This window comes from Ranitomeya imitator, chromosome 7, assembly GCF_032444005.1.
Source record: "Ranitomeya imitator isolate aRanImi1 chromosome 7, aRanImi1.pri, whole genome shotgun sequence".
In the NCBI taxonomy this organism is placed as follows: domain Eukaryota; kingdom Metazoa; phylum Chordata; class Amphibia; order Anura; family Dendrobatidae; genus Ranitomeya; species Ranitomeya imitator.
The window spans coordinates 225,465,294-225,484,922 of NC_091288.1; the positions used below are offsets into that span (position 1 = coordinate 225,465,294).

Below are 19,629 nucleotides of genomic sequence, written 5' to 3' on the forward strand. Positions count from 1 at the left end.
TATACTAAGAGAAGCGGGAGCCACTCCACCCTATACTCACAGAGAAGCGGGGGGGCCACTCCACCCTATACTCACAGAGAAGCGGGGGCCACTCCACCCTATACTCACAGAGAAGCGGGGGCCACTCCACCCTATACCTGGAGAAGCGGGGGCCACACCACCCTATACTCAGAAGCGGGGGCCACACCACCCTATACTCACAAGCGGGGGGCCACACCACCCTATACTCACAGAGAAGCGGGGGGCCACTCCACCCTATACTCACAGAGAAGCGGGGGCCACACCACCCTATACTCACAGAGAAGCGGGAGCCACTCCACCCTATACTCACAGAGAAGCGGGGGGGCCACTCCACCCTATACTCACAGAGAAGCGGGGGCCACTCCACCCTATACTCACAGAGAAGCGGGGGCCACACCACCCTATACTCACAGAGAAGCGGGGGCCACACCACCCTATACTCACAGAGAAGCGGGGGCCACACCACCCTATACTCACAGAGAAGCGGGGGCCACACCACCCTATACTCACAGAGAAGCGGGGGCCACTCCACCCTATACCTGGAGAAGCGGGGGCCACACCACCCTATACTCACAGAGAAGCGGGAGCCACTCCACCCTATACTCAGAGAGAAGCGGGGGCCACTCCACCCTATACTCACAGAGAAGCGGGGGCCACTCCACCCTATACCTGGAGAAGCGGGAGCCACTCCACCCTATACTAAGAGAAGCGGGGGCCACACCACCCTATACTCACAGAGAAGCGGGAGCCACTCCACCCTATACTCAGAGAGAAGCGGGGGGCCACACCACCCTATACTCACAGAGAAGCGGGGGCCACACCACCCTATACTCACAGAGAAGCGGGGGCCACTCCACCCTATACCTGGAGAAGCGGGGGCCACACCACCCTATACTCAGAAGCGGGGGCCACACCACCCTATACTCACAAGCGGGGGGCCACACCACCCTATACTCACAGAGAAGCGGGGGCCACTCCACCCTATACTCACAGAGAAGCGGGGGCCACTCCACCCTATACTAAGAGAAGCGGGGGCCACTCCACCCTATACCTGGAGAAGCGGGAGCCACACCACCCTATACTCAAAAGCGGGGGCCACGCCACCCTATACTCAGAAGTGGAGGGCCACACCACCCTATACTCACAGAGAAGCGGGAGCCACACCACCCTATACTCAGAGAGAAGCGGGGGCCACACCACCCTATACTAAGAGAAGCGGGGGCCACTCCACCCTATACTCACAGAGAAGCGGGGGGCCACTCCACCCTATACTCACAGAGAAGCGGGAGCCACTCCACCCTATACTCACAGAGAAGCGGGGGCCACACCACCCTATACTCACAGAGAAGCGGGGGCCACTCCACCCTATACTCAGAGAAGCGGGGGCCACTCCACCCTATACTAAGAGAAGCGGGGGCCACTCCACCCTATACTCAGAGAAGCGGGGGCCACTCCACCCTATACTAAGAGAAGCGGGGGCCACTCCACCCTATACTCACAGAGAAGCGGGGGGCCACACCACCCTATACTCACAGAGAAGCGGGAGCCACTCCACCCTATACTCACAGAGAAGCGGGGGCCACACCACCCTATACTCAGAGAAGCGGGGGCCACTCCACCCTATACTAAGAGAAGCGGGGGCCACACCACCCTATACTCACAGAGAAGCGGGGTCCACTCCACCCTATACCTGGAGAAGCGGGGGCCACTCCACCCTATACTCAGAGAACTCGGGGGCCACTCCACCCTATACTCACAGAGAAGCGGGGGGCCACTCCACCCTATACTCAGAGAAGCGGGGGCCACTCCACCCTATACTCACAGAGAAGCGGGGGGCCACTCCACCCTATACTCAGAGAAGCGGGGGCCACTCCACCCTATACTCAGAGAAGCGGGGGCCACTCCACCGTATACTCAGAGAAGTGGGGGGCCACTCCACCCTATACTCAGAGAAGCGGGGGCCACACCACCCTATACTCAGAGAAGCGGGGGCCACTCCACCCTATACTCACAGAGAAGCGGGGGCCACACCACCCTATACCTGGAGAAGCGGAGGGCCACTCCACCCTATACTCAGAGAAGCGGGGGCCACTCCACCCTATACTCACAGAGAAGCGGGGGCCACACCACCCTATACCTGGAGAAGCGGAGGGCCACTCCACCCTATACTCAGAGAAGCGGGGGCCACACCACCCTATACTCAGAGAAGCGGGGGCCACTCCACCCTATACTCACAGAGAAGCGGGGGCCACACCACCCTATACTCACAGAGAAGCGGGGGCCACTCCACCCTATACCTGGAGAAGCGGGGGGCCACTCCACCCTATACCTGGAGAAGCGGGGGGCCACTCCACCCTATACTCAGAGAAGCGGGGGCCACTCCACCCTATACTCAGAGAAGCGGGGGGCCACTCCACCCTATACTCAGAGAAGCGGGGGCCACTCCACCCTATACTCAGAGAAGCGGGGGGCCACTCCACCCTATACTCAGAGAAGCGGGGGGCCACTCCACCCTATACTCAGAGAAGCGGGGGCCACTCCACCCTATACTCAGAGAAGCGGGGGGCCACTCCACCCTATACTCAGAGAAGCGGGGGGCCACTCCACCCTATACTCAGAGAAGCGGGGGCCACTCCACCCTATACTCAGAGAAGCGGGGGGCCACTCCACCCTATACTCAGAGAAGCGGGGCCACTCCACCCTATACTCAGAGAAGCGGGGGCCACTCCACCCTATACTCAGAGAAGCGGGGGCTACTCCACCCTATACTCAGAGAAGCGGGGGCCACTCCACCCTATACTCAGAGAAGCGGGGGCCACTCCACCCTATACTCAGAGAAGCGGGGGCCACTCCACCCTATACTCAGAGAAGCGGGGGCCACTCCACCCAATACTCAGAGAAGTGGGGGGGCCACTCCACCCTATACTCAGAGAAGCGGGGGCCACTCCACCCTATACTCAGAGAAGCGGGGGCAACTCCACCCTATACTCAGAGAAGCGGGGGGGACACTCCACCCTATACTCAGAGAAGCGGGGGCCACTCCACCCTACACTCAGAGAAGCGGGGGCCACTCCACCCTATACTCAGAGAAGCGGGGGCAACTCCACCCTATACTCAGAGAAGCGGGGGCCACTCCACCCTATACTCAGAGAAGTGGGGGGGCCACTCCACCCTATACTCAGAGAAGCGGGGGCCACTCCACCCTATACTCAGAGAAGCGGGGGCAACTCCACCCTATACTCAGAGAAGCGGGGGGCCACTCCACCCTATACTCAGAGAAGCGGGGGCAACTCCACCCTATACTCAGAGAAGCGGGGGCAACTCCACCCTATACTCAGAGAAGCGGGGGCAACTCCACCCTATACTCAGAGAAGTGGGGGGGCCACTCCACCCTATACTCAGAGAAGCGGGGGCCACTCCACCCTATACTCAGAGAAGCGGGGGCCACTCCACCCTATACTCAGAGAAGCGGGGGGGCCACTCCACCCTATACTCAGAGAAGCGGGGGCCACTCCACCCTATACTCAGAGAAGTGGGGGCCACTCCACCCTATACTCAGAGAAGCGGGGGCCACTCCACCCTATACTCAGAGAAGCGGGGGCCATTCCACCCTATACTCAGAGAAGCGGGGGCCACTCCACCCTATACTCAGAGAAGCAGGGGCCACTCCACCCTATACTCAGAGAAGCGGGGGCCATTCCACCCTATACTCAGAGAAGCGGGGGCCACTCCACCCTATACTCAGAGAAGCAGGGGCCACTCCACCCTATACTCAGAGAAGCGGGGGCCATTCCACCCTATACTCAGAGAAGCGGGGGCCACTCCACCCTATACTCAGAGAAGCGGGGGCCACTCCACCCTATACTCAGAGAAGCGGGGGCCACTCCACCCTATACTCAGAGAAGCAGGGGCCACTCCACCCTATACTCAGAGAAGCGGGGGCCATTCCACCCTATACTCAGAGAAGCGGGGGCCACTCCACCCTATGCTCAGAGAAGCGGGGGCCACTCCACCCTATACTCAGAGAAGTGGGGGCCACTCCACCCTATACTCAGAGAAGTGGGGGCCACTCTGTACTCCTTCTAGACCTGTCCTCTGCTTTCGACATAGTTGACCACTGCCTCCTACTACAGATCCTCTCCTCCTTTGGCATCAAACACCTCGCCCTATCTGGGATTTCCTCATACCTTTCCAACCGCACATTCAGCGTCTCCCACTCCCACACTACCTCCTCATCCTCCTTATAGGACTCCTACTCTTCTCAATCTATAAACTCGGCCTGGGACAACTCATAAAGTCTCATGGATTCCAGTATCACCTTTATGCTGATGACACTCAGATCTACCTCTCTGTACCAGACGTCACCGCTCTGCTGTCCAGAATCCCGGAGTGTCTATCAGCCATATCCTTCTTCTCCTCTCACTTCCTCAAACTCAATGTGGACAAATCTGAACTCATCATCTTTCCTCCATCTCATAGATCTTCCTTACCTGACCTATCGCAGTAAAGGACATTACGCTTTTCCCCATACCGGAAGTCCGCTGCCTCGGAGTAACCCTTGACTCTGCCCTGTCCTTCAAACCACACATCCAAGCTCTTTCCTCCTCCTGTCGCCTCCAGCTCAAAAATATCTCCAGAATCCGTCCTTTCCTCAACCGTCAATCTACTAAAATGCTTGTGCATGCCCTCATCATCTCCCGCTTCGACTACTGCAACATTCTTTTCTGCGGCCTCCCTGCTAACACCCTTGCACCTTTCCAGTCCATCCTTAACTCTGCTTCCCGGCTAATTCATTTCTCTCCTCACTACTCCTCCGCTTCCCCTCTCTGCAAGTCTCTTCACTGGCTCCCATTCCCTCAGCGTATCCAGTTCACATTACTAATACTGACCTACAAAGCCACCCACAACCTGTCTCCTCCATATATCTTTGAACTAATCTCCCGATATCTTCCCTCACGTAATCTCCGGTCCTCCCAAGACCTCCTTCTCTCCTCCACACTTATTCGCTCCTCATCCAATCGCCTCCAGGACTTCTCCCGAATATCCCCCATCCTCTGGAATTCTCTGCGCCAACACGTCCGACTATCAACCACATTCGGATCCTTCAGACAGAACCTGAAACCAACCAACCTCTTCAGGAAAGCCTAAAGCCTGCACTGACCCCGCTGCCTCCTCATCACTACCGAAGCTACCGCCTCACCAACACCGGAGCTACCGCCTCACCAACACCGGAGCTACCGCCTCACCAACACCGGAGCTGCCGCAACCCTCAACCTACTGTCTCCATCCCCACCATCCTGTAGAATGTAAGCCCGCAAGGGCAGGGTCCTCGCCCCTCTGTATCAGTCTGTCATTGTTAGTTTGTTTACTGTAAGTGAAATCTGTAATTTGTATGTAACCACTTCTCATGTACAGCACCATGGAATCAATGGAGCTATAGAAATAAATAGTAATAAATAATCTGATGGTTATCTACACGAGCTACAAGAACCTAGCCTATGTACAGTCTGCACTAAGGCTTAATCTACGAAAGGCGAGGTGGTTTGTTCTTCACTCGCTTTAACTTTATTCTTCATTTTCGGACGGTGGATGAGAACATCAAGGCAGATCCTGACTAACTACTTCAGACACTTCATCAATGCCCATCACAATGACTGGGTCGAACGCCTGCCTTGGGCCGGATTCTCATACAATAATCATGTCAGCGAATCTTGTGCCAAATCTCCATTCTCTGTGGTCTACCGTCAGCATCTCAATATTATGTTCCCTATCTCTATCACCTGCAATATTCCTGCTGCCAAATTCATCGTCAAAACTTTATGAAATCTGGGACATTATTGAAGTCCTCTGAGCAGATGAAATGGCACGCAGAGGAGAGATGTCTGGATCCACCTCTGTTTCGTCCTGTAGACAAGGTCTAGCTGTCATCCAAGTATGTCCATCTCACTCTACCCTTGTATAAACAGGTCCTTGCTTCATCGGTCCCTTTGAGGTTTTGAAAGAGATTAATCCGACAGCCTACAAGCTCAAACTCCCAGCCTCGTCATGGATCTCATCATGGATTCCCAATATTTTTCATGTGTCTCTCCTAAAGCCGGACCTCCTTAGTTCATTATTCGAAGATCTTGGTACCACTTCTGCTCCAGTCAGCACCGAGGACGTTTTTGAGATAGAGAACATTCTAGCCACCAAGAGGGTAAGAGGAAAAACTTTTTTCTGGTGAATTGGAAGGGGTTTGAGGAGAGATCGTGGGAGCCCAGGGAGAACATTCAGCCCCTCTCCCCCTGGAGAGATGTCATGTGGGCTTGAAGATAAGGGGGCATAAAAAGAAGGGGGACTGTAACTCCGGCATTTCTGCATGCTGCCTCTCTTCCCCGGCAGAGATGCCGAATAACTCACAGCCGCAACACTCGTCCCGCACGTCCTCCTTCCTGCATCTCTGCTGATGCTTAGGAAGGGCGCGGTTCCTCCTTCTTAAAGGGGCAACGCACACCATCTTAAAGGGCAGTAGCTGGGTGACACCTATTTAACGCACCTCCTCCAGCATGGAGGTGCCTGAGCAATATTGTCCGTTAGCACTGTGCATGTTTGTTAGTTGTCAGGTCCCCAGTACCCGTCAGACTACCTGCCCCGAACCTAATCAGGCAAATAATGAACAGCGCTCCATCCAGGTGTAGTGGTTAAAAAGAGAAATCCATTCTGCCATAGTGAAGCAACGTTTCCACCACCAATAGGTCTTTGTCCAGCGTGCAACATATTACAAGGGATGGAGGCCTCTCCTATAAGAAGGTAGAAGAGTTGGGCCTTTTTAGCTTAGAAGCAGACGCCTCCGAGGCACTCTCATTTATATATATATATATATATAATACATGTGTCATTAATTCACAGGACGCAACATAATTTATTCTTTAAAAGATGGTACAAAGGACCAGAAGACATTTATTACTGTATGTGTGGAGGAAATGCGATTTCGGAAGCTAAATAGGAAAGGGTTCTTTACAGTTAGAGCAGTGAGACTGGCATTCCCGACCACGCGAGGCAGTTATTACAGATACTATATCAGCATTTATTGAAGGGCGGAGGCTTATCACAACAAACTGCATTGTGGAGAATAAATAATCCAGTGATACAGGACGTAGAGCTGGAGGAAAAAAGAACATCTAGATGAATCTATGTCATTACAACCATCCCTTAATATGGTTTTAGGCTATGTGCACACGTTGCGGAATGGGGTGCAGATTTGCCGCGGATTTTGTGCAGTTTTTATGCGGAATTGATGTGGATTTTGTGCGGATTTTCTGCAGTTTTTACCATTGTGGATTTCTATAATGGAGGGAGCAAAAACGCTGCAGATCCGCACAAAAGAAGTGACATGCACTTCTTGTAAATCCACAGCGTTTCCGCGCGGATTTTTCCACACCATCTGCACAGCTTTTTTTTTTCACTATTGATTTACATTGTACTGTAAATCACAGTGCGGATCTGCAGCATTTCTGCATGGAAAAATCCGCACTAAATCCGCATCGTGTGCACATAGCCTTAAAGATCCCACACTGATCCTTGTTCACTGACCTTGACAGCCCCCTTAATCTTCACCTTTTTAAATAACACAAAAGCCCCCGTTCAAATCTGATAACCTGACTGTTCTGAAAAAAGGTTTTCTATGTTCTCCCCATGTTCATAGAAATCCCTGGTCCCCCATCGCGTATGAACAAATCTTAGGTCCTCCTCTATATATAATCAGATCCCATTATGACACACAACCGCCTTCTTACGGTTTATTATTGCAGAGTAAACGACATGGCAGGCATCATACAGTGACACGTCCCAAAGACCACACATCCTGATTAGTAGCCATGCTGTTGTCTGGCATCGCCTGGTATGGGTTTGGTATCATGTGATGTTAAAATTGGATCTTATCAGCTTGTCTAGCTTCGTATGTAGGACATCTCAAGGTGTTCCACTGGCATCTCATGTTATGGTGTTTGACATCTTGAGGTGTTCCACTGGCATCTCATGTCATGGTGTTTGACATCTCGGGGTGTTCCACTGGCATCTCATGTTATGGTGTTTGACATCTTGAGGTGTTCCACTGGCATCTCATGTCATGGTGTTTGACATCTCGAGGTGTTCCACTGGCATCTCATGTCATGGTGTTTGACATCTCGAGGTGCTCCTCTGGCATCTCATGTCTTGGTGTTTGACATCTCGAGGTGTTCCAATGGCATCTCATGTCATGGTGTTTGACATCTCGAGGTGCTCCTCTGGCATCTCATGTCATGATGTTTGACATCTCGAGGTGTTCCAATGGCATCTCATGTCATGTGTTTGACATCTCGAGGTGTTCCACTGGCATCTCATGTTATGGTGTTTGACATCTTGAGGTGTTCCACTGGCATCTCATGTTATGGTGTTTGATATCTCGAGGTGCTCCTCTGGCATCTCATGTCTTGGTGTTTGACATCTCGAGGTGTTCCAATGGCATCTCATGTCATGGTGTTTGACATCTCGAGGTGCTCCTCTGGCATCTCATGTCATGATGTTTGACATCTCGAGGTGTTCCAATGGCATCTCATGTCATGTGTTTGACATCTCGAGGTGTTCCACTGGCATCTCATGTTATGGTGTTTGACATCTTGAGGTGTTCCACTGGCATCTCATGTTATGGTGTTTGACATCTTGAGGTGTTCCACTGGCATCTCATGTTATGGTGTTTGATATCTCGAGGTGTTCCACTGGCATCTCATGTCATGGTGTTTGACATCTCGAGGTGCTCCTCTGGCATCTCATGTCTTGGTGTTTGACATCTCGAGGTGTTCCAATGGCATCTCATGTCATGGTGTTTGACATCTCGAGGTGCTCCTCTGGCATCTCATGTCATGTGTTTGACATCTCGAGGTGTTCCACTGGCATCTCATGTCATGGCGTTTGGCAACTCATAGTTTTGTACTAATGTCTGCTTATAATGTTTGTCAGTGTCTTATGATGTAGATGATGCAGCGAGTGGAGGAATGAAGTGGCTCATTAGGGGACCAGGATTTCATTACATCATGCCAAGATCTTCTTTCAGTACCTCTGTGGTTGTAGCTCAGGCTTCTTCGCACCAGGTTTGTGACATTTAAGGGTTCATAGAAGAGGTCGATTTGGATGAAAGTGGGTTGTTTAGTGGTAATTCTGGTCTTTAACAGAGATCTATAAAAGCTATGGGCAAGGCTGTGAGGTGCCACTCTTTAAACCTTTGTCTAATTTCAGGGAAAAGTCAATGCTTGGAGGTCCCTGAGTGAGACACCCCAATGACACCATGTCCACATAAGGACCGAGAAACTCAAGAAGGTTCTGTGGAGTGATGCCTCCAGAAGCTTCAACCACAACTCCCGGAAAGGCCGTCTTCACAGTTAAAGCAGCTTTGTGAAGAAACTATAGAGGGCAGAGAGAGAAGGGAAGATGGTCAGCTCAGCTCATTCAAAGAAAGGCAAATATAGCCTAAAGGTGCACAAACAATCAGTGCTAAACATATAGTGAACTTACAAATAGCTTTACCAACACTAAAAACATAGCAAAGATATAGTATATTGTGGAGATGATGTGATGGGAATCGAGTTAGTGTCAAGCTTTAAGTCATTTGCAGATCCTGGTGTATGTGTATTTTTATTCACTTGAATTGCCCAAAAAATGCTGGCACCATTTTACATATTGCAGAAAATTGCATCAGACATGGACAAAAGGACTAAGTGTGAACATGTGGGCTAACCTATAATGACTTGCAGCTATCGATTCACATGGCACAGCACAGCCAATCAGGAACAATCACAGCCTGTATAAAAGCTGAGACAAGGAATGCAGCAACCATTTTATGGGGATTATAGGATAGTGAGAGTTTGTCAGAGTTCACAGCTCAGTCATAAAGAAAGCCCTAAAACATTGCTCAACATTTCAAGACAGTAATGTATGGTACAACAGCAACAATGAATTAGAAGACAGTAGTAGCCTGTGAATGAGGCTACGGTCACACCATCAGTATTTGGTCAGTATTTTAGATAGAATCATAGAAAGTTAGATTTGGACGGAACCTCCAGCGTCATCGTGTCAAACCCCCTACTCAATGCAGGATTCACTAAACCATCCCAGACAGGTGTCTGTCCAGCCTCTGTTTGAAAACATCCATTGAAGGAGAACTCACCACCTCTCGTGGCCGCCTGTTCCACTCATTGAACACCCTCACTGTCAGAAAGTTTTTTCTAATATCTAATCTGTATCTTTTCCCTTTCAGTTTCATTGCATTGCTTCTTGTGTTTCAATTTGCAAATGAAAATAAGTATGAAGCCTCTACACTGTCACAGCCATTGCAGTCCGCTCACCATCCTGGTAGGTCTTCTCTAAAATTGCTCCAGTTTTTCAATGTCTATTTTTAGAATGTGGTGCCCAGAACGAGACACAGTATCCAGATGTGGCCTGCCTAAGGAGGAGTAGAGGGGGATAATTACTTCACGTGATGTAGACTCTATGCTTCTCTTAATACATCCTAGAACTGTGTTTGCCTTTTTTGCTGCTGCATCACACTGCTGACTCATGCGCAGTCTGTGATCTATTAGTATACCCAAGTCTTTTTCACATGTGCTGTTGCTTAGTTCTATTCCTCCCATTCTATAGATGTAATTTTCGTTTTTTTGGGGCCCAGATGTAGAATCTTGCATCTCTCCCTGTTAACCCCTTAACGACCACCGATACGCCTTTTAACGGCGGCGGTTAAGGGTACTTAAACCACAGCACCGCCTTTAAATGGCACTGAGATTTAAGTGTATAACGCCCCCCAGAGACGGATTTTCTCCATGGTCTTGGCTACCGGGGGTAGCCGAGACCCTAAGGAACATGCTTTGGGTCGGTTTTTACCGACCTCAGTGTTACGAGCGCCTTTGTTAACGGTATAACGGCAACCAAAAAAACAAAAGTCAGATTCTCCATTTAATTTCTTTCTCCTCTGATGTGATCGCACATCAGAGGATATAGAAATAGGGTCCCCTGGTACTCAGATCACCCCCCGTTACCTGTGGTGTCCAGGAATCCCCCCCGTGAAGCCAACGTCTTCTTCCAGGAGAAAATGGCGGGTGCATGCGCAGTGCACCTGGAAACAATAGGAAGTTTTTCCTATTGGTTCATTTTGCTCACTGTGATATCAAAGTAAAAAAAATAGTAAATAGAACCTTCCCTTTATCACCCCCTTAGTTATTGAAAAATAATAAAATAAAAAATATATATTTATTTCAATTTTTCCATTAGGATGAGAGTTGGGCTAAAGTGAGTTGGGCTAAAGTTAGGGTTAGCGTTATGGGTGTGTTAGGGTTAGGTTTGTGGTTAGGGTTATGGTTGGGATGAGGGGTGTGGTTAGGGTTATGGTTGGGATGAGGGGTGTGGTTAGGGTTATGGTTGGGATGAGGGGTGTGGTTAGGGTTATGGTTGGGATGAGGGGTGTGGTTAGGGTTATGGTTGGGATGAGGGGTGTGGTTAGGGTTATGGTTGGGATTAGGGGTGTGTTGGGGTTATGGTTGGGATTAGGGGTGTGTTAGGGTTAGGGTTGTGGTTAGGGTTGAGATTAGGGTTTGTTGGGGTTATGGTTGGGATTAGTGTTAGGGGTTTGTTGGGGTTAGGGTTATGGATAGGGTTGGGATTAGGGGTGTGTTAGGGATAGATTTGTGATTAGGGTTATGGTTGGGTTTAGGGGTGTGTTGGGGTTATGGTTGGGATTAGGGGTGTGTTACGGTTAGGTTTGTGGTTAGGGTTATGGTTGGGATTAGGGTTAGGGGTGTGTTGGGGTTAGGTTGGAGTTAGAATTGGGGGTTTCCACAGTTTAGGTACATCGGGGGGGTCTCCAAACGCGACATGGCGCCATCATTGATTACAGCCAATTTTGCTTTAAAAAAGTCAAACGGTGCTCCCTCCCTACTGAGCCTCGCCATGCACCCAAACAGTGATTTACCCCCTGTATTGCAGAGCTCACTGAATGTGTTGGGGGACACTCACTTGGCAGTGGGATTAAGGAACACAGTAACGATTTTCCAATTAAACCAGTCCATGCGGTTATTAAGCACTCATAAACCACTGTAGGACATGTTATACATCACCGACCTACAGTGGTTTATGAGTGCATAATAAACCACATGGACTGGTTTAAGTGGAAAATCGTTACTGTGTTCCTGAATCCCGTTGCTAAGTGAGTGTCCCCCAACAGATTCAGTGAGCACTGCACTACATATGGTGCTAGACTGCGGGCAACGGTCCAGGAATCGCGCGTGGAGGTGATTGCTGTGGCTCGGCGGGTCAACGAAGATTAAAGCGGTTTTGCTGTGGATTGGCGGGTTCACAAAATCTACAGAGCAGTGCAGAGCCTTGGGGAGCCGTGCAGAGCTGTGCGGAGCAGCTGCAGGAGCAGCGGCTAGTGATCAGCAGCCGGAGGTGCCAGGAGAGCCAGTGGTGGCAGCAGGAGCTGTGGCAGCACCATCAGGAGCTGGTGGGGTGTCATAAGAGGACCTTGGTGGACCAGGTAGTACAAACTCTTAAAGGGCCAGTGCAAGCCCAGAGAGAGATATCAGTGTACTGTGCGAACTGGTGCCTGAGAGGGCCATGTGGGAGTCCACGGGGTGTACCCCAGAGAGAGGTGGTGTCCCTAAAAGGGGTGGAGTCTCAAAAGGGGGCGGTGACACAACCAGGGAAGGTTTGCCGAAAGGGGATAATGGCCCAAAAGGGGGCAGAGTCTCAGGAAGTGGTAGTTGCCCAAAAGGGGGCAGAACATCCCAAAGTTAAAGGGGTGGCGCAGAAGGACAGTTGCCGGGGGCAATTGTACTATGTATGTCCAGACTGCCATTGTTACGGCCGCCGCTACTTACCATCGTCGCGCCGCTTCGGGCCGCCGGCGCGCTGTCCCTGCTTGCTTCGGCCACTCCTCGCTCGGGTCCCGGCGCGTCGTTCCTCCTGCCTCTTCTGCGGCGCCGACTCCTTCCGCCGCTGTTCGTCCCCGCTGCACTGCTTCCGGGGGACGGCGCGCTCATCGTCTGCAGGCTCCGCCTCCTTCACATCCTGCTGAGGATGTTCGGCATCTGCACCGGCGCGCAGGGTTCTATGGAGGGCGCCTGCGCTCCAGTCTGGCCTCTCCTGCTTCCGGGATCCGGTAGTTTCAACGAATCCCGGTAAGACCCTCAGTATTTCAGGCCACCTCCCCTGCTAGGAGGTGCCTGAGTGTCATTAGCTTCTTGCCTTTGCCTCTGGCCCCTTCTGGTCGTGTCCTTGCTAGTCCAGTATCTCTCGCCTGCCTTTCGCCTGTGTTCCTTTACTTTTCCTGTCATCTCTCCCGTTTCTCTTTTCAGTTTCGCCTCCGTCTCCTGCTTATCCGCAGTACAGCTTGTCTTCCAGTTTCTGTGTCTTCCATTGTGCTCCAGTCCCCCTGCCTCCGTGTTTCCCGCTCCTGTGCTCCGTTTTTCTTTTTGTTTCTTCCTGAGCCGTCCCTTCTGGTATCTGCTACTGTGGTTGGGTCTTCTTCGGGCCTGCTCCAGCCAGTCCCTGTATAGGGGTTGGTTAACACCTGGTCAGCTCGCCCGGAGATAGTACCTTGCCACGGTCCAGAGGGTCCACTCTCGCTTTCTGCTCAGACAGCATAACAGAACACTCAGGCCATGGACCCCGCAGGTGCCGCGTTTTCTGCCCAAAAGGAATTGGGACATTTGCGCGACAATCAACAGCGCATCATGTCTTTCTTAAAAAATAAGGAGTCCCGTTTGACCTCATTACAGGCCGCCGACCCAGTCAGTGCTTCTCATCTAGCGAGCCTTCAGCAAGAGCTCTCCCAGCAGCGTGATACGCAGGCACGCATGCTGACCTATATGGCCTCCATTGACGACCGCTTATTCAATCTGCAGTCTGTCCCTACGCCCCCCATTCAGGTGGTGTCACAGGACTCAAGTTCTTCCTCCATACCTCACCCGCCACCTCGTCTCGGCAAACCTCCCAGGTATAGCGGTGATCCCAAACTCTGTAGGGGGTTCTTAAACCAGTGCCGTCTCCACTTCGAACTTCTTCCCCAGCAATACCCGACTGATCGGGCCAAAGTGGCTTTTATTTTGTCCCATTTAGAGGGAGAGGCCTTAGCTTGGATCAATCCCCTCTGGGAGCGGGACGACCCCATAGTCTCTCAGTTAGCTTTCTTCCTGGAGACCTTTCGCAAAGTTTTTGACGAGCCCGGGCGATTAGCCTCCACTACGGAGTCTCTTTTTAGTCTTCAGCAGGGTTCCCTAACGGTAGGCCAATATGCTATTCGCTTCCGTACTTTAGCCTCGGAGCTGGGGTGGAACAACGAGGCATTAGTCGGGTCTTTCTGGCGTGGCCTGTCCAGTCGGATAAAAGATGAATTGGCTGGACGAGATACTCCTACCTCTTTGGAGGACCTCATAGCTCTCTCTACGCGCATAGATCTATGCTTCCAAGAGCGAACCCGTGAGACCGCCAAGGAGAAGAGGCCTGTTCGCTCCCTACCACCAGTCCGTAGGCCGGGGAGTCCGCGTCCTGTGACGTCCTCTGCTGCATCTGTACCTGAGCCCATGCAAGTAGATCGTGTCAAGATGGCAGAGCAACGTCGTCGGGAGAGACGTTCCCAAGGGCTCTGCTTTTATTGTGGTAGCGCTTCTCACTTGTTGCGATCCTGCCCCGATCGTCCGGAAAGCTCCTCCGCCTAGGACAGGTAAGAGAGGCCTCCCTAGGTGTTTCTGATTCCTCTCTACCCCTGTTTTTGTCTGTCTTACTTGTTCTTAACCTTAAACGTTTTTCCGAGGTCGCGTATGTGGATTCGGGTGCGGCGGGCAACTTTATCAGTCTTGAGGCAGTTCGAAGACTTCGCATTCCAGTTATCTCTCTGGACACTCCTCGTCTGATCGCTTCCGTGGATGGGAGACCCTTGCAAGACGCCATTACCCTAATTACGGAGGAGGTCGAACTACAGATCGGGGCTCTACATCGGGAGAAGATCACCTTTTACTTCTTGCCTCATCTTGCCCATGCTTTGTTACTTGGTTTGCCGTGGCTCCGTACTCATAAACCAACTCTGGACTGGCGTTCGGGGGATGTGCTCCGTTGGGGATCTACTTGTCAAAAGCAATGCCTACTGTCCGTTAGTCCTGTAGTTCCTCCTCAGGCAGTTTCCATTCCCTCCGGATTACCCTCTCCATACTGGACATTTGCGGATGTTTTTGATAAAAAAGAGGCTGAGACATCGTTCCTATGATTGCCCGATCGAACTTCTTCCCGGTTCCGTCCCGCCTAGAGGAAGAATTTACCCACTTTCCTCAACGGAGACCAGAGCGATGTCTGAATACATTCAAGAGAACTTGACTAAAGGATTCATTCGTAAATCTTCTTCTCCTGCAGGTGCGGGATCTTTCTTTGTCAAGAAGAAGGATGGTTCGCTTCGACCCTGCATCGACTATAGAGGTTTGAACAACATCACGGTCAAGAACAAGTACCCTCTACCTCTCATTCCAGAGCTCTTTGATCGACTTAGAGGGGCGCGAATTTTTACTAAGTTAGATCTCCGGGGAGCGTACAACCTAGTTCGTATTCGTGCCGGCGATGAATGGAAGACCGCTTTTAACACCCGAGACGGCCATTATGAATACCTGGTCATGCCTTTCGGCCTCTGCAACGCTCCAGCAGTCTTCCAGGAGTTTGTTAACGATATTTTCCGTGACCTTCTCTACTCCTGTGTTGTGGTGTATTTGGACGACATCCTGGTTTTTTCAGTGGATTTGCCATCCCACAGAAGAAGTGTTCGTTTGGTTTTGCAACGTTTGAGGGAGAATCGTCTTTATGCGAAGTATGAGAAGTGTCTCTTCGAACAAACCTCGCTGCCCTTTCTTGGTTACATTATCTCGGATTCCAGTCTCAAGATGGACCCTGAGAAAGTGAATGCCATTCTCAATTGGCCACGTCCCTATGGAATAAAGGCTATTCAACGGTTCCTGGGATTCGCTAATTACTATAGGCAGTTCATATCCCATTTCTCTTCTGTGATTCAGCCTCATTCTGCTCTCACCCACAAGGGTTCCAACCCGAAGATTTGGACCCCGGAGGCCGAGAATGCCTTTGTTCTCCTGAAGCAGTCTTTTTCGTCCGCTCCTGTATTGCACCATCCTGAGGTCAACAAGCCATTCGTTCTCGAGGTGGATGCCTCCTCCACGGGAGCTGGAGCGGTGCTCTCCCAAAGATCCTCTACAGGTCGACTGGTTCCTTGCGGATTCTTCTCTAAAACGTTTTCTGCCTCTGAACGCAATTATACCATCGGAGAACTTTTGGCCATCAAGTTGGCTCTGGAGGAGTGGAGGCATCTTCTTGAAGGAGCAGTTCATCCTTTCGTAATTTTCTCTGACCACAAGAATTTGGCCTATCTTCAAACTGCACAAAGACTTAATCCACGACAAGCTCGATGGTCTTTGTTCTTTGCTCGCTTCGATTTCGAGCTTCGCTTCCGGCCAGGTGACAAAAATATCAAGACTGACGCACTTTCTAGGCTTTCACAGCCCGAGGAGGTCGACGAAGAACCAGCTCATATTCTGGATCCCTGCAAAGTCGTCACGGTGGCTCCTGTTAGCATGATCCATCCTCCTCCGGGTAAGACCTTTGTGGCCGAGGGGGACAGAGAGAAAGTGCTTCACTGGGGACATTCCTCGAAGTTAGCAGGCCATGCTGGGTTAAAGAAGACCTACCTTCTCATAACCCGCTACTACTGGTGGCCTGCGTTACGTCAAGATATCGAGGAGTTTGTTGCCTCTTGTTCTTCCTGTGCTAAAAATAAAGTGCCTAGACGATCTCCTCGCGGAGGACTGCTTCCTCTTCCCGTCCCTTCTAGTCCGTGGCAGCATATAGCCATGGACTTCATCACCGATTTACCGAACTCCTCAGGTTGTACAGTTATCCTTACGGTGGTGGACCGGTTTTCCAAGATGGCTCATTTTGTTCCTCTGCCTGGTCTACCTTCGGCTCCAGAGTTGGCGAAGATCTTTATTTCGAAAATCTTCAAACTTCACGGTTTTCCTCAAAACATCGTGTCTGACAGAGGAGTACAATTTACATCTCATTTTTGGAGGGCATTATGCAAACTTTTGAAGGCGACTTTAGACTTTTCTTCGGCCTACCATCCTCAAACTAATGGACAAGCAGAGCGAATGAATCAAATTGTGGCTGCCTATCTACGACACTTTTCTAACGTCCACCAAGATGATTGGGTCAGTCTTCTGCCCTGGGCTGAGTTTGCGTATAATAATCACTCCCATGAATGCTCTGCAAAGTCTCCTTTCTTCATCGTGTTTGGTCGACACCCGAATATGCCTCTCCCAGTTTCCTCAACGTCTGCAGTACCAGCTGCAGATGCTGTAATTTCGGACTTTTCTTCTATATGGGGAGAGGTTAAAGAAGCACTTGATATGGCATCTTTGAGGATGAAGAGACATGCGGACAAGAGACGTTTAGATTCTTCCCCGTTTTCTCCCGGTGACAAGGTCTGGCTTTCTTCACGGTACATTAGACTTAAGATTCCTTCCTGTAAACTTGGTCCTCGCTACATCGGTCCTTTTGAGATTCTGAGTCGAGTCAACGATGTCGCCTACAAGCTGAAGCTGCCCGCCTCGCTCCGTATTCCAAATACCTTTCACGTGTCTTTGCTCAAACCTGTTATTTTTAACCGCTTCCATCCATCTTCCTGTATCTCTCCTCAACCTACTCGTGCCGATAATGTTTTTGAGGTGAGGGATATTTTGGCTATGAAGAGGGTTCGATGGAAAAAGTTTTTTTTGGTGGATTGGAGGGGTTTCGGTCCCGAGGAGAGATCTTGGGAGCCGCTGGAGAATATTAATGCACCCCGTCTTCTAAACAAATTTCTATCTAGTTTTGGGAGAGGGGATTTTAGAGAGGGGGGTACTGTTACGGCCGCCGCTACTTACCATCGTCGCACCGCTTCAGGCCGCCGGCGCGCTGTCCCTGCTTGCTTCGGCCGCTCCTCGCTCGGGTCCCGGCGCGTCGTTCCTCCTGCCTCTTCTGCGGCGCCGACTCCTTCCGCCACTGTTCGTCCCCGCTGCACTGCTTCCGGGGGACGGCGCGCTCATCGTCTGCAGGCTCCGCCTCCTTCACATCCTGCTGAGGATGTTCGGCATCTGCGCCGGCGCGCAGGGTTCTATGGAGGGCGCCTGCGTTCCAGTCTGGCCTCTCCTGCTTCCGGGATCCGGTAGTTTCAACCAATCCCGGTAAGACCCTCAGTATTTCAGGCCACCTCCCCTGCTAGGAGGTGCCTGAGTGTCATTAGCTTCTTGCCTTTGCCTCTGGCCCCTTCTGGTCTTGTGTCCTTGCTAGTCCAGTATCTCTCGCCTGCCTTTCGCCTGTGTTCCTTTACTTTTCCCGTCATCTCTCCCGTTTCTCTTTTCAGTTTCGCCTCCGTCTCCTGCTTATCCGCAGTACAGCTTGTCTTCCAGTTTCTGTGTCTTCCATTGTGCTCCAGTCCCCCTGCCTCCGTGTTTCCCGCTCCTGTGCTCCGTTTTCTGTTTTACTTTTTGTTTCTTCCTGAGCCGTCCCTTCTGGTATCTGCTACTGTGGTTGGGTCTTCTTCGGGCCTGCTCCAGCCAGTCCCTGTATAGGGGTTGGTTAACACCTGGTCAGCTCGCCCGGAGATAGTACCTTGCCATGTTCCAGAGGGTCCACTCTCGCTTTCTGCTCAGACAGCATAACAGCCATATGAATTACCCACCCGGCAAGAGGCTACCTGGACCCGTTGAAGCACATTCAGTGCGAAACGGCCGTCGTCCACGCTCCATCACCGCACCCTCCTGTAAAACCTGCTGCCTAGCTGGATGTATGATCTTCCGTAAAGCCATGTTTCAATAAAGAACACGTTCACACAGCAACAACGGGGTGAGTGCCGCAGTTTTCTTTGTTCTTGGCTACATGGGTGTGACCTGCAGATGAACGAAGAGGATATGGTCAGACTGGTTGATTCTGGGAGCTCGGTGACCCTAGTGAGGGTTGCGCCCAAAGGATATGTAATACCCAAAAGGAAGGTTGAGTCATCTGCATCCATGATGGCACAAAGGACTATTCAGTGGCCAGGGTAATCCACGAGACGGACAGGGACACTACAGGACAGGATGTGGCTATAGTCCTGAACTTGTCAGGTGATAATAGGCCGGGACTCTAAGCTGTTCTCAGACTAGTGGGAGAAGGAAGCTCCTCTACAGTAGGAGGATGGAGGACTCTCCTGATGGGGTTGTGTACATTAAGGCAGTAACACCTCCCAAAATTGACAGGTCAGGCGTAGGGGTGACCGGAGGGAAGGATGCGTCTGCCCAACTTACGGACCTGATGACACCTGAAGTGTACCACAGGATGACTGATAGTGATGTGGTAGCTAAATAGTGTGGAGCGGACACCCAGTCAGGCTATGTTCACATTAACGTTTCTGTGCACAGCGTATCATCTGCATGCGCAAATGCATGCCAAAATGCATACCCGTTCCCGTGCGGTCGATGGGCTCATCAAAACGACGCATCCGCAGACATCCGCATGTCTTGCATACCGAATGTTAAA

At 51.3% G+C, this 19,629-nt stretch overlaps 1 protein-coding gene across 1 annotated transcript in view; it reads right to left on the bottom strand.

Annotated features, from left to right (window-relative positions):
* Positions 1-8,640: 8,640 nt before the first annotated feature.
* Positions 8,641-19,629, bottom strand: part of QPRT (quinolinate phosphoribosyltransferase) — a 34,329-nt gene continuing 23,340 nt past the window's right edge. Inside the window, exon 5 of the mRNA XM_069735232.1 lies at positions 8,641-9,438. Within this exon, the coding sequence (XP_069591333.1) occupies positions 9,223-9,438 (216 nt within the window). The 3' untranslated portion in view covers positions 8,641-9,222. The remainder of the gene's footprint in view (positions 9,439-19,629) is intronic.